Source organism: Lagenorhynchus albirostris, chromosome 10, assembly GCF_949774975.1.
Source record: "Lagenorhynchus albirostris chromosome 10, mLagAlb1.1, whole genome shotgun sequence".
NCBI classification, from domain to species: domain Eukaryota; kingdom Metazoa; phylum Chordata; class Mammalia; order Artiodactyla; family Delphinidae; genus Lagenorhynchus; species Lagenorhynchus albirostris.
Genome location: NC_083104.1, coordinates 42,742,540 through 42,758,200, shown reverse-complemented (window position 1 = coordinate 42,758,200; position 15,661 = coordinate 42,742,540). Strand labels below are relative to the sequence as shown.

The window sequence follows — 15,661 nt, the reverse complement described above, 5'->3', positions numbered from 1 at the left end:
ATTAATATGGAAAAATAATGTCTATGAAATAAATTAATGAATCAGCTGGGGAGCTTACCGTACCATGTATAAGATGTATTATAAAGCTATAGTAATTGAAACATTATAGTATTGGTGCAATATAGAAAAATGGACCAGTACTACAGAATCAAGAACTCAGAAATAAGAAATGCATATTTGGAGACTTGATAAATATCAGAGATGGCATTATAAATCAATATGAAAATGACCGACTATTCAATAAATAAGATTGGGAAGAATAGTTATCTCCTTTTTTTTTTTTTTGGCTGCACTGCATGGCATGCGGAATCCTAGTTCCTGGACCAGAAATCGAACCCACGCCCCCTGCAGAGGAAGCACTGGAAGCATGGGGTCTTAACCACTGGACCATCAGGGAAGTCCCCAGAATGGTTATCTCTATGGAAGAAAGTAAATTAGATCCCTACCCCATACCATATTCATTAATTAGTTGCAGGGAAATGGATTCAACACCTAAAAGCAATAAAATAAAATTTTAAAGCTTTTAGAATAAAAATGTGGAAGAATATTTAAAATTTGGAGGTTAGGAAGGCTTTCTCCAACATACAAAAAGTTTATACCATGAAAGAAAAGATTGCTAAATTTACCTATGTTAAAAAATTTGTAATATGTGTACAATAAAGGATATGGTAAACAAAGTGAAATCACTACCCCAAACTGGAAATTGATGTTATAAAAAGTATTTAACTGGAAAGACATGGAATCCAGAATATGCATTGAATGCTTACACATCAATAAAGAGAAGAGGGACAATCCACTGGCAAAAACACAACCACAACAATGGACAGAAGAAATGACAGAAGAGGAAATTCAGATAGTTATAAACAGATGAAAAGAAACACAGAGGAATGCAAATTAAATCAACACTGAGATACTGTTTCTCACCCATTAGAGAATCAGAAGTAAAATTCTGTGTGTTGGCAATGATATGAAACAGCGGCAACTCACACTTTGTAAGAGTGTCAATTTGTTACAACCATTTCAGGGAACAGTTGTACAGTATCTGATAAGTCACGGATATGCATACCCTATAACAATTTCAGATATACATATTCTTGAGAAAGTCCCACATGTCTGTATAAGGAGACATGTACAAGAAAGCTCTTTGCTGCATTGTTAGTCACAGGGAAAATTGGAATCAATCTAAATGTCTATCCCTCCACTTAAAAATGGATAAATAAATTGTGGTGTTTTCATACTGTGCACAGTTAGAAGGAATATGTATACATCTTTCAGTATGGATAAATCTCACAAACATGATGTTAAGAATAAAAGGAACTTGCAAAAAAGAACACATATGGTTATAGAAACCTTAAAACAATGCAAAAATACTATGCATTAAAACTGTAAAAACATGCATGGGAATGATAAACATCAAATTCAGGATGGTGATTACCTTGGAGTGAATGTAGTTCTATGGGTTTTACCTGCGATGGCAGGTGGTGATCAAGACTATGCAGAAGAAGCCAACTGTTTAGGTTCATGTCAGGTTCCATCATGTGGGCCAGTGACTTTAACTTCTCTGTATCTCAGTTTCCCTATCTGTAAAATGGGGATAACAATAATATCTCATAGAGTTATTGTGAGGATTAAGTGATTCAATATATGTAAAGCACTAGTACAGTACCTGGCATATAGTAAATGCTATTTAAGTCTTTGCTATTATTTTGAGGGAGAAATGAAACAAGATTTGCAGCAAATATGGCAAAATGTTAATATTTGGTAGAGTTTGGTAGTGGGTACAAAGGACGCATTATATTATTCTATACTTGTTTATATGCTTAAAATATTTTATAATTTTTAGAAAGTACAACGACAAAGATAAATGACAAACCAAGAAAATTGCAATGCACACAGTAGGTAAAGGGATAATACCCTTAATATATAAAGTATATATATAAACAACAACAAAAAAAGGCAAACACCCTAATAGGAAAACAAGTAAAGGATATGAACAGGCAATTTCACAAAAGGAGAAATACAAAAATCAAAGAAATATCCAACAAGGCAACAGTAAAAGATGGCTTTTGTCCTATTGGATTGGAAAGGTTAGTGGGACAGGAATTAACATTTTTATGAGGGAAACAGTTATCCCATGTGGTTCATGGATTTGGTTAAAACCGATCTCTGAGGATCTTTTTTTTTTTTTTTTTTTTTCTGAGGATCTTTTAGCAGTTATGTGTCAGAATCTCTAAAAATGCTTGTTGGCTATGCAATTCCATTTCCAGAAATTTATACCAAGAAAATAATTGAGCAAGTTGTTTTAAAATATGTATGTGAAAGGATATCTATTATGGCAATGGTTTTTTAAAATTTATTTATTTGGCTTCATCAGATCTTAGTTGCGGCATGCGGGGTCTTAGCTGAGGCATGCAGGATCTTTCGTTTTGGCGCGAGGGCTCTTCGTTGCAGCACGCAGGCTCAGTAGTTGTGGTGTGCGGGCTTAGTTGCCCCGAGGCATGTGGGATCTTAGTACCCCAATCAGGGATCAAACCTGCGTCCCCTGCATTGGAAGGAGGATTCTTAACCACTGGACCACCAGGGAAGTCCTGGCAATGTTTGTAATAGGGACAAAAGAATGCCCATCACAAAGAAATGGTTAAACTACTTACGGCACATCTGTACCGTGGAATATCCCACAACTATTTTTTTTTTAAAGGAAAAAGAAAATAATGCTGTAAGTGATGTTTAAATGGCATGGAAGGATGTTCACAAGGTGTTACATTTCAAAAGCAAGTTGACAGTGTGTACAGGATGATCCCATTAAAGACATTAGCCAAAGTCAGGAGAGTTTGGGGTTTCTCAAAAGTCCTCCCACTTTCTGGGAAGCCACCATTAGCACTGATGACTCCGTGTGCCACCTGCCAGGAGTCGGGGGAGGTGGGTGCCCACACTCACAGCCTGCCTGCTAGATCCCAGTGAGCCTATAAATCATGCAGAGCCGTTTGTATCTGAAGCCCCTGCCTGGGCCTGGAGTTTTCAGCAGCTATAATAAATGAGGCCAATGAGAACAACAACCGCCCTCTCTTAGGCAGTATCCACTCGACATCCATTAGCTCTAACTCTTAGACACCATCTATGGTGTTATTATTATCCCCATTTTACATATGGGAACACTCAAGGCTCAGAGAGATGGGGAAACTGGCCCAAGATCCCACTGTGGCAGACCCTGCTTTGGAACTCGGGTCTGGCTGCCGTTGTCTGCACATCTTAAACCATCCGGCTTTGATCTCATGTCCTTACAATGCCAGTGGTGATCCTTTGAAAGGAGTCACACCAAAATTCATGTACTTCTAAAGCAGTGGTTCTCAAGCTTAGCTGCACATTAGAATCACCTGGGAAGTTGATAAAACTCTCGCTACTTGGGTACTCCAGTCCAACTTAACTCGAATCTGTGGAAGTGGGACCCAGGCATCAATACTTTTAAAATTCCTTAGGGGGTTCAAAGCGCACCAAGTTTAAGAACCATTGCTCAAAAATAGCACTTCTCAAACTTCAAATCACCTGTGAGTCTGGTCACAATGCAGATTCAGATTCAGCAGGTCTGGGGCCTTCAAGATTCTGCATTTCTGAAGACCTTCCAGGTGATGCTGTTGGTTCTTCTGCTCATCACCTCCCCAAAGGCAATCCCCAAGAGCCTCCCTCTGCTGTCTTTTTCTTGCTGACTTCCAACACCACCTTGTATCTGTTGTTTTGCTGCCAGAACAGCTGCGAACCTGGGCAAAGTGAGGTGGGGGGTCTTTCCTGAGCTCCTTTACCGAGACATGCGTATTAGCACTCGTGGGTCTTAAGCACACACTCACTCACCCTGGCATCCTCAGGCAGTGGCCGGGGAGACCAGAGGGCTGGGGCCAAGGAAGGGCAAATCCAAGCCCCACCCTTAGGAGCTCTCAGCAAAGCCCGACGCAGGGAATGCAGCTGGGTGAGGGCCGTTGCTGAGTAGGGAAGGCCTCAGGAAGACAGGGACATGGAGCTGGGCGCTGCAGGAGGTCTAAGGCCCAACCACTTGCATGCTTATTCAGCCAATATTGATGGCCCGCCTGTAGGCTGGGCACTGTTCCAGGTACAGTAAGACAGGAAAGGTCCCTCCTACTGTGGAGTTTACAGTCTAGCCAGAGGAGACTCAATATACAAACACATAACTACCGTACAGTATGTCAGGGTGGCATATGAGGGAACAAAAAATAAAGCAAGGAAAAAAATAATAATAAAATAAAAATAAATAAATAAAGCAAGGAAGAGGATAAGCACCATCGTGGGCGGGGCCCCGATTTTAAGTGTTGAGAAGTTTTGTTGAGTTGATTAGGTGGCTTTTAAGCAGAGACCTGAAGGGAGTGAGTCCTGTGGATTGGGGAGGGGAGGATCCAGGGAAAGGGAGCAGCAGGTACAGAGGCCCTGAGGAGGTGATGGCAAGGAGGCAAGCGTGGCTGGAAGAGTAGTGGGAGATGGGGTCAGAGAGATGGAAAAGTTATGGGGGCAGGGAAAGCGGCAGAACCCAAGGATGCCTCTTCACATGTGAGGGCAGCCTAGGAATTTGAGCAGAGGCTGGAGGATTTCGGGGGCTCTCCCTTCCCTAAGACCCCAGCTGGTGGAAGGACAGTTCTCTCTGGGCACAAGCACTAAAGGGACCACTGAAGTCACATGGGCTGGGCTGATGGGTGGTGCCCTGTATGGTAGTGCAGAGGTGCCCACCCACCTGCCATCCTAGTGCCCTCCCTGGGCCAACAGCAATCCCCTGCCCCCCAGCCCACTGCTACAGGGCCTCATTTCCGGAGAAGGGAAAGGGCTGGCGCTGGGGCCACCAACAGGTGCAGATGCCTCTCCTTCTCTCCTTCCAGCACAGAGTCTCCTGAGGGCAGGTGCCAAGGACAAGGTAACCCCCACTCCTGAGTGCTGACCTCAGTGAGATGCCTCAACCATGCCTCTGCTTCTGACCTCCACAGCTACTGAGGCCCACGGACCTCAGGCCTCCCCTGCAGAAGACCGCAGAGCCTCCTCACCACTCTCAGGATAACCCCACCCACTACCCCACCTGGCTCCAGGAAGGCCTGATATACAGGCACCAACTTCCTGCTAGCCACACCCTCAGGGGATATCCCCTCCTCCCAGAGCCATGCACCCTCCTGCCATAGCAGTTGACACAGCTCAGAGCCGTAGGCCATGGTCGGGGCTGCCTGGCCCATCACACGATGGACTCCTTAACCTTGAGTCTCTGCCTTCTGAAGCTGGGCTGCTCAGGGACTCATGAGTCAGTGAACCAGGTGAAGCCCAGCCCCTGCCCACCTCAGGATCGTTTCTAGAAGGGAGAGTGGTTGCTCTAAATCTTGAAGGACTGCACTGAGTTCATCTCCTGGTTCTCAGATTTATGAGCTACTTGACCCCAGGCATGTTACTTAACCTCTCGGTGCCTCAGTTTCTGTACCTGGAAAATGGGGTTAATGATACCTTTCTCGTCGGGTTGTTGGACAGATTAAAAGAAACAATGTATGCAAAGCATTCTAGCCCAGCTCTTGGTACATAGTCAAGCCTCAAGAGATGGTGGCTGGTTCTTATCACAGTGAGAAGAGTCAGCATGTGGACAGGGAGGAAGTGGGAACAGCATGGGCAAAAGCCACGAGCCATGAAAGCGTGTTTGTGGGAATGTGTGTATTTGGCATGTGTGAAACTTCCTGTGGCCACACGGGCTGGAAGGGGTCTAGAGTTGTGGTGTCAAGGCCCACCCCAGCTTCCCCTGATCCCAGGTGCCTCCCAGAGCTGTGAGTCCCTGCAGAGCCTGCAGTGGGCCCGGCTGTTTCTGAGGCCCAGGCTGGTGGGTCATGCCTGGAACAGCAGAGTTGGCTGGAGGCATCAGGCTGGAGGTGTCCCCAAGGGACCGGGCCGTGGCTGAGCAGGCACCCACTGGGATTCTGGGCGCAGTCAGAGCTGGCAGCCCAGAAGGGGGACCCTACAGGAGCAAGAGTCAGGAGGCAGGGAGCCCCTGCTGCCAGAGGCTTTTTCCAGCCTAAACGTCGGGAACCCCTGATTCCCGCTGCTTCCCAGGTCTTCACAGGGATCTTCACAGCAGAGATGACCTTCAAGATCATCGCCCTGGACCCCTACTACTACTTCCAGCAGGGCTGGAACATCTTCGACAGCATCATCGTCATCCTCAGCCTCATGGAGCTGGGCCTGTCCCGCATGGGCAACTTGTCGGTGCTTCGCTCCTTCCGCCTGGTACACGGCTGGGCCCGGCAGGGGGCGAGTGGGTGGGGGCCTGGGGTACTGAGCCACACCCCCTCCGAGGTCACCACTCAATCACCCCTACTGTGATCTTTCATGCCTTACCCAACAGCTGTTTGCTAGGTACCCCAGGGCTGGTGATGTGGGGGACACAGAGGTGGGCAAGACAGAGGGAGATAGCCCTCCCTCCAGAGGGGCAGTTGGGGTGCCCATCCATCCTGACGATTTGCAAAGCCCTTTGTGATTCACCGTGCCCCCTTTAGTCCTCATAGGATCCCAGGAGAGGAGCTAGTATTGCTACATTCCCATTCCACACTCAGAGAGATGAAACGATTTCCCAAAGCCACATGGCAAGCAACAGGTGGAGCCAAGTCTGCTGAGGCTCTACCTGCTGGTTTTGGAATCTGCATTTTTGAAACTTTAATGTGCACACAAATTGCCTGGGGATCTTGCTAAAGTGCAGATGTGGATTCAGTAGGTCTCGGATGATGTCAAAGCTATGCGTCTGTGGACCATGCTTTGAGTTCAAAATGTCTAAGAGGTCCAGGCATGGGGCTAGAGGTAGGTCAGGGAAGGCTTTCTGGAGGAAGTGGCTTCACTTGGGGCTAGGTAGGCAGGCTGTTGGGGGCAAAATAGAAAGCCTAGGCTGTGGGTTTTAATTCCGACTCCACTGCCAAGAGCCGAGGGACCTAGACACCATACCCCACCTCTAAGGGTTGGCTTCTTCATCTGTCAAATGAGGTAATAATAGTACCACCCTCATGTAGTTATTTGGAGTTCTGAATGAGCTGATCCATCCTAAACATAAGGCCTGGCACAGTGGGTGTTCAATAAATGCTAAACACCAGCTCCCTTTCTCTGTGATGACTGAGAGGAGGGAAAGATGGAGGTGACTGGGCAAGTCAGGGATGGTTTGAGCTCGCCCAGAAGGATACCTGATGAGGAGGGTTCTGGAAGAGGGACATTCCATGATGGGGAATCTACTGGGTGGTTCCTGGAAGTGAGACCAAGGTGGGTAGGAGGCTGGTGTGGGGACAGAGAGATGGGGCGGGTTGGGGGGAGGAGTCTGGAGCTGTTGACCTGACTCCCAGAGCAGGGCCCGATGAAGCTGCCCTCAGGCTGTGGAGAGAAGCAATAGTGTGTGCTCTTGGACAAACGAGGAGAAACAGGTGTCGGTGACCTTTAAGGGTGCCCTGGGTTCTCAGGCAGGAGCTGTCAGGGGTGAGGGTGTCTATGGGCAGTGGGAGCCAGAGCCCCTCACAAGGACCCCTCCCTCCCCAGCTTCGGGTCTTCAAGCTGGCGAAGTCCTGGCCCACCCTGAACACACTCATCAAGATCATCGGGAACTCAGTGGGGGCACTGGGCAACCTGACGCTGGTGCTGGCCATCATCGTGTTCATCTTCGCTGTGGTGGGCATGCAGCTCTTTGGCAAGAACTACTCAGAGCTGAGGCACCGCATCAGCGACCCAGGTGTGCTGCCCCGCTGGCACATGATGGACTTCTTCCATGCCTTCCTCATCATCTTCCGCATCCTCTGTGGCGAGTGGATCGAGACCATGTGGGACTGCATGGAGGTGTCTGGGCAGTCGCTGTGCCTGCTGGTCTTCTTGCTTGTTATGGTCATTGGCAATCTCGTGGTAAGTTGGCCGGTGGCCTCACACACACTCACTCACCTACCCATCCATTCATCTACCCAGCTACCCGCCCACCCAGTCATCCATCTGTCCATTCACTTACCCTTCCTTCCATCCATCCACTCCCTCACTCAGCCATCTATCAAACAATCCATCCACCCATCAATCTCTCATCCATCCATCGATTTACCCATCCATCCATCTACTCATTTACCCATCATTCCATCTATTTACTCACCCGTTCATTCATTCACCCATCTGTGCACCCACTTACCCATCCATCCATGTATCATCAATCCATCTATTACTTACCCATTCACTTTTTCATCTCTCTACTCATTCATACATCTACTTATCCAGCCATCGATCCACTCATCAATAACCCACCCACCAACTCACCTATCCACCTGTCCACCTTTTCATCGATCTGCCTACTCAGTTACCAATCTCCCTACCCATTTATGCACTCACTCACCCAGTCATTCATCCATCAACGTCCATCTACTCATTCACTTACGCATCCATTCATCTATCCATCAACCATCCATCCATCAACCCCCATTCACACACACATGTGCACACCTGTTCATCCATCCATTTGCCCATCTATCTACCCATCCATTCATTCACCCACCTATCCATCCATTCATTCATCCATCACCCATCTTTCCACTCACTCATCTATCCCTCTATTGATTCATCCACCTCTACATCCATCTGTCAACCCACTCATCTATTCTCTTATTCATCAGTCCCATCCATCTACTCATTTATCCATCCAGCTATCTACTCACTCACTCATTTAGCTATCCATTCATGCACATCACTCATTTCCTCATTCTTCCATTTACCCATCTATTTACCTATTTATTCATTATGTATTCATTTTATATCCATTAATTAATTATTTTCTCATCTACTCATTGTTTTATTAGTTATTCACTGTCAGTGATTTATCACCTGGTTCAATTCAGCTTAACAAACATTTGTTGAGCTCCCATTGCATGCAGAATATTGTGCCAAATGCTATTGGGCATACAGAGGTGAATGTGGCTCTGACATTGCTCACCACCTTGAGAGAGTGAGGAGGTGGAGAGTTCAAACAGGCCTGAGATAACTCTCAAGCTGGTCAGAATGGTCAGAGCCATTAAGAGGGAGCCCATGGGTGCTGAGCCCCTTCAGCTGGGGAAATCAAGGAAGGCTTCCTGGTGGAGGGGGTTTCCCGCTGACCTGATTGACAGGTGATGCTAGAGAGGGAAGAAGCAAGGTAAGCAAAGCACAGGCTCAGGCAGGTAGTGGTGGTCCAGGTGAGGTGGGGCCCGAGAGAACCTTGTATGTCATCCTGAATAGCTGTGGTGAGAGTCCCTGCTGTCCTGTAATGAGAAGCCCAGGTCTTTGCTCCCATGGCCACCTGTCTGTCCCAGGGAAAGTGCATCTTGCCTTGTGTCTTTACAATGTGGGCAATTCTGGAGTTGAGAGAGATCAAAATCTAAATGCCAGAGAAGGAGCCTTTGGAAGAGGCAAGTTTGAGAGGGGTCAGTTGTTCAGGGAGAGATCAGTGTCCACTGTGGACATGCAGCCACCTTCCTGGGTACACAGGGGGACCACACACGCTCCAACGTCACACCTGCAGTGTCTGGCTACCACTGCCCATGGTGTGGGCAGCTCAGGCTCACAGCGGCTCATAGAGGGATTTTAGGTGATGTGAGTACTGTGGGCTGCAGATTCCAGAGCCCTTCTCCAGACCTGCCTGCTTTCTCCTCCCCTGTGACTTAACCAGGCCAAGTCGGGGTCGGTCTTCCTCAGCCTCCATGGGTGGAGCCCAGAGAGGAAGCAGAGTGCACAGTGCCAGTGGAACCCAGCTCTTTGGCGGGCCCTGCAACCCCCCTCCCATCCCCTCAAACCTGCCGCCCCTCAGGGAGCCCCTCACTCAGCCCCTGGCACAGCTCTGGGACTGCCAGACTCTGTGTGTTCCAAGGAGGATGCGAGTACACAGAGCTTTCAGCCCAGGGCCAGGCTGAGCTGCCCTCACGCACACACAGCCTGCGACTTCCGACTTCCGAGTAGATCTGCCTGGGGATGAGAAGATTAGAGGCTGCTGGAGGAGGGAAGCTAACGCAGCCCACGCGGCCCCCTCCCTGGCTGCCTCAGGAATTGGGCTGCTTCGGGGCGTGGGTGGAAGCAAGATTGTCATTGAAATGGGAAGTGATCATCAGGCAGGGGCTGGGGAGCAGCAGTGTGATTGACAGGGAAAGCACTGGAAGCAGCCGAACTTCTGAAGCCGGCGGCAGGGGAGGCCCTAGCATCTTCTGTGGGTGGACAAGGCTGCCCAGGCACCCCCTGCCCTGCCCCCAGCCTGGCCCCAGATGCCTGGAGGTCAGGGGATGTGAACCCAGGGTGGGCTACCAGGAGCTGAGGCAGGCCAGGCCTGGGCCAGTGTGGACAGAGGCTGGGAGCCTGGCCAGAGGTCAGTGTAGACAGCAGCTCTGCATCACATCACATGCGTCACCCCTCCAGTGACGACATAAAAGAGACTGCCAGGTGTCAAAAGTGATCATCTCTCTGTGGAGATAGAACAGGAGAGCCTACTCCTTAACCTTTCCATACTGTCCACATGAATGTTAATGTTTAAAGCAAAGGCACGTTTCTGAGGCCTGGCACTCCAACCTTGCCCACTGCTTTCGCCAGAATTCTCACTCCCAGCTCTCTGACAAGCATGTCTCAGGGGCTTGTAAGAAGCCAGAGCAGGGACTCCGATTGGGTGTCCACCTTCACACACCACCCTGCTATAGGGGCCCCCATTCAACTGGACTCCCTTCTGGGAGTGGCTGCGGAGGGGAGACCTGAGCCCAAGGTGGGGAGATTGTGTCTCTGTCCTGTTGGCCTGGCGATGCTCATGAGCCGGTCTGACCCCTGTGTGGAACGAGCCCACCACCATCTTCAACTACCCTCCCCAAGCCCAGTCCCTTGTCACTCGGTAAAAGTTCTCTTTTTTAACTAAAGCTAAAACTTCACACTTGCAGGGTGGTTTAACAACAAGCAGTAGTCCAGAACCATCCAAAGACAGAGAGATTTTTCAAACCCCCCTTAGGGACGGACATCAAATCCATAACCCCTAATAAATAACTTAAGTAAAGACTGTGTGTTCCGGCACCTCTGAAGCCTCAGCCCCAGGTCCCTCTCCTCTATCCAAGTGTCTAATCCTGCACGCAGCACCCTCCAAGCTCCCCTCACTGCCTGGACACAACTCTGTCTCAGTAGCTTGACCCAACAGGCGCCCAGGCCCCCAAGGGCTGCCACCTGGCCTCTTTTCCTGGCATCGCCCTCTTCTCTGCTCATTCTCCCATGTCCTTCACCTGGAAAGCATGGTCGGATCTGGGGAGAGTGGAGAGTGCTCCACAGCTGGAGCCCCAGATCTTTGAGTGGTGACCCAGCTTCAGTGGGGAACTCAGAGACATATCACTGCCCCTCCTTCACCAACAGATGCAGAGGCCTCTTCCCAGGAAAGCCCCAAGAGCAGATGGGTGATGGATGAATGAATGAATGGATGGGTGGGCCCTGCTGATCCCAGATTGGATCTCACTTCCCAGGGAGCAGCCCTGTGCTCACCCTGACCTCACTGCCCCCCATTACTCCCAAGACAGCAAGGCCCCATCTGCAGGCTTTGACATCAGATGAACCCATGGTTCTCCCATTGAACCTGGGCCAATACCCAAGAAACCTGGGTTTGAACGCCCTCAATTCAGACTGTATCTGAGTCCTTGGGAGGAGGGATTGATTCTGGCAGTGAAACGCTGGAAGGAGGACCTCAGTTCTTCTTTGAAGAAAGAATTCAGCAAAGAGACGAAGATTGTGAAGAAGATAAAAGCATTTATTAGAAGCAAAGTACATGTGGAAAAAACAAAATATCTGTGGAAGAAACAAAGTAAGTGTGGAAAAAACAAAGTATGTGTGGAAGAGCACACAGGCAAGCTCAGAGGGAGGGGCTTAGGTTGCTTAAATAGGGCCAGTTTTCCGGATTTTTTTTTTCTGGCCAATCATCTCCATATCTGGTTCTGGTGTGGGCACGCATCTCTCAGCCAAGATGGATTCCAGCTGGCATCTTCTCCCTCCTTTTGTCCTTCCCCTAGACTGAGGACCTTCTCTGAGCATGTGTCAGGCCAGGAAATCCATGAGAATGCACCCAATCAGGGCCCAATGCTCCCGCTGGTATCCCAACTGAAGCATCAGCAGGAGACCAGCTGCAGCTGCTTAGCCTGGGCCTATCGCCTACCTCAGGATGAGAATTTGTCTTTCCTTTTATAGCCAAACTCTCTATATTCAGGAGTATGGGGGGTTAGGATGAGAGCCTAGGGCCCAGGGTTTAAGCCTCGAGCTGTCTGCCTCTGGCAGTGCTCATCATAGCCCCGAGGCTGAGCACGCAGGACACGGCATTATCTCCACAGGTCCTGAACCTCTTCCTGGCTTTGCTGCTCAGCTCCTTCAGTGCAGACAACCTCACAGCCCCTGACGAGGACGGGGAGATGAACAACCTCCAGCTGGCCCTGGCCCGCATCCAGCGGGGCCTGCGCTTCCTCAAGCAGACCACCTGGGACTTCTGCTGTGGGCTTCTGCAGCGGCGGGCTCGGAAGCCTGCAGCCCTCGCCACCCAGGGCCAGCTGCCCGGCTGCATCACCACCTCCAGCCCCCCACCACCCTCAGAGACAGAGAAGGCGCTGCCAGCCCGCAAGGAGACACGGTTTGAGGAAGGCCAACGGCCAGGCCAGGGCACACCCGGGGATCCGGAGCCCGTGTGTGTGCCCATCGCCGTGGCCGAGTCAGACATGGATGACCAAGAGGAGGATGAGGAGAACAGCCTGAGCACAGAGGAAGAGTCCAGCAAGCAGGTGAGCCCCATCCCACATCCCAGCCCCGCACCGTGTGTGCAGCACCTACTGTCCAGGGGACCCAGCCTCACTCAGAGCATCTGCCCCAGCAGGTGTGGCCTGGAGGGAGAAGACAGGCCATCCCCCAAAAACCAGCCTCATGGAGGCATGCTGAAACCAGCTCTCAACCCTCTCTCCCCAGCCCAGCCCAGCCCAGGAGGGCATCTTGGGAGGGACTGCTGTCCATCATTCATCCCCTGGCTGGTCACGGGCAGCTAATTGTACAGAAAGGGAAACTGAAGCACAGCAAGAGAGAGAAGAGAGAGACTTGCTAGGAGTTCCTCATGCGTCTAGGACAGAGCTAGGACACTTGGCCCCCAGACCCTGCCCTGACCTTGTCACCTCCAGGACTAACAAGGTGGAATGTCTTGGTGAGGGAGGAATGTGGCCTCCAGACCTCCCCACTGCCCCTTCCCCTCCTCCCAGGCCCAGGGCTAATTCTGAGATTTAAAAATAAGCATCCCTAAGATGGCAGGTGTCAGAGACAGCACTATCTTATCTCCCAACCTGTTATTTTTAACACTTAGGACTAGAGTCTGGACAAACGGAATGGTACCCCTCACCGCCACCCCAGCTCCCTCAGTTTTCTCATGGCCTGAGCTAGGCTTAGATGGCTTCTCCCTATAGGTCTCAGGTCAAACAGCGAGGACTGGTTCTCTCTGTTTCATTGGGCCCATCCTGGCCGCTTCCTCAGGGCCTGCACTGGGTGGGTCTGGCTGAGAAGAGCAGCTGTTCCCTTGCATGGAATTTGATCTGAGGCTCCAGGCTTGATTCCACATCCTCCTGCCTCCCTGTGGTCCCAGAGGCCAGCTTCTGCCCTTTCAGTCGGGCTGCAGCACAGCCACAGCGTCGGGTGGGGGAGGGGGAGCGTTGGCGTTGCCAGGACCACAGCGTCCAATTAGCTCCAGGACGTTCCCAGCACAGGAGTGGAATTCCGCCTGCCCCTCCTTTTCCTCCTCCTTTCCTTCTCTTGAGCCTTTTGGCCCTGGCTCCCTGGGGCCAGTGTGTGTGTGTGTGTGTGTGTGTGTGTGTGTGTGTGTGTGTGTGCACGCGTGCTCACACGTGCGGGCACGCAAGCAAGCTGGGGTGCCATGGGAACTCCTGGGAAAAGTCAGCATGTCCTTCCTAAGTAGAGTTGCCAGCATCTGGGAGCTGGGCATCATAGCCCAGCTGTACCCTTCAAGGAGTGGGAGGAGAGGGAGATTTGTCTAGCCTTAGGCCCTTTGCCCGAACCTATCAGGAGCCTCCTTCAGCCTCAGGATGGCCGAGGGAGGGGTCTTCAGTGAGATGAGACCTCATGAAGAGGGCAGGAGGCAGTGCCCCGCTGCATGGGCAGGGCCTGAAGCAGAGCCAGAGTCCTAGAAATACTCCGACCTGGTAGCTCATGGGCTGGGGGGGTCTCTTCAGCAGGAATCCCAGCCTATGTCTGGCAGCCCAGAGGCCCTCCCGGAGCCCAGGTCCTGGAGCCAGGTGTCAGAGACCACCTCCTCTGGGGCCAAGGCCAGTGCAGCTCAGGCAGACTTGCGGCAGCAGCAGAGAACAGAGGCCCCAGCCCCAGGGTGCAGTGAGGTAATGCACACCTTTGTCCCTGAAGCCGGTGGGGCACTGCTGCTGGGACTAGAGGCCATGAGAGTCCCTGGGCACAGGCCTGCATTTGCTGCTGGGAACCACAGCCATTGTCACAGCCAGTGTGGGAGACCCGTCTGCGGAGCGGGGCATGGGCAGCCCTGTCCTGTTAGGGGAGACACGGCTTGGGGACCAGAGCCATGAGGAAATTCTGGAAGCAGCCGCTCAGGACCACGATGCAGGACTAACCCCAAACTTCTGCTTGTTCACCCCCTCCTCACTCGGTTCCTGTGCTTTGGTCCTGTCGGCACATGTTTGTCCTGTGAATCAGCCCATCCCAGGGGGCTGTGGGAGCTCCGAGAACAAGTTCTTGGCACACAAGCCACCAGCTGCTTCTCACCTGGAGAAAAGCAGAGGCAGCAAACACAAGGCCTGCTGGAGGGCTTTGGGACACAAAAGGGTTTTAATTTGAATTTGCTACCAACATTTAAAACCCAGAAGCTTTTGTGTAAAAACATCTGCATTTCTGGTTTCTCTTGAAAAACAAAAGTTGCAAGAAGAGCCGCCCTGCTGGAGACGAGTGGTAACCGCCGCCTCCTTGACACCGGCTGGAGCGCTCCGGTTTGCCAGTTCCCACCTGCCTGCCCTCATTCCATCACCTACCTGGCCCTGTAAACATTTGAGTTTGCAACCCCTGAGCTAACTGGACTGTGGCACAGCTGACTACACCCCACCTCGGCTCTGCCAAGCACCAAGGAAGATGGAGGTCATATGTTCAGAGACAGCACTCAGGGGCCCTTGAACTGCTGCCTGACCTCGGTCCTCATCCCGGCAGCTGTGACTTGCTCCAACAGGATATTTCTCCTTTGCCTTGTTCCTTATGTGAGATGGGCCCATTGGAGGCTTTGTGATCGTGGCCAGTTTGTAAGCACGAGGGCCTGGTGGAATCATCATCCTGACTGTACAGGTCACACTTCTCCCCCTGGAGAGTCTGACACACCAAGTCTTGTGGGAACAGGAAGACATAGGAGGAGCAGGTCACGGACAGAAGAGGCTCCTGTACTAGAACGTTGACCTTTGAACGAGTTTTGTAACTTCATCACCTCTTCAAATCAGGTCACGGTGGGAACGAGGGAGAACGAGGTGGGCTGGGGCTTTCCTGGGCGAAGGACACCTCATCCCATCTGCAGCGGGATTCTGAGAACTTGTCCTCCCACGTGACAGCTCCAGTGTCTGAAAAGAAAAGCTGCATGAAGACCTCTGACTGTGCCTCTCCC

At 51.0% G+C, this 15,661-nt stretch overlaps 1 protein-coding gene across 8 annotated transcripts in view; it reads left to right on the top strand.

Annotated features, from left to right (window-relative positions):
* The window catches only part of SCN5A (sodium voltage-gated channel alpha subunit 5), an 86,030-nt gene that overhangs the window by 37,430 nt on the left and 32,939 nt on the right, over positions 1-15,661 (top strand). For 4 of the 8 annotated variants that reach the window (XM_060164059.1, XM_060164053.1, XM_060164055.1 and 1 more), the window contains exons 14-17: positions 6,079-6,252; positions 7,540-7,896; positions 12,339-12,779; positions 14,226-14,387. In XM_060164059.1, coding sequence (XP_060020042.1) covers positions 6,079-6,252; positions 7,540-7,896; positions 12,339-12,779; positions 14,226-14,387 — 1,134 coding nt within the window. The remainder of the gene's footprint in view (positions 1-6,078; positions 6,253-7,539; positions 7,897-12,338; positions 12,780-14,225; positions 14,388-15,661) is intronic. The other 4 variants (XM_060164054.1, XM_060164056.1, XM_060164057.1 and 1 more) reach the window with 2 other exon arrangements.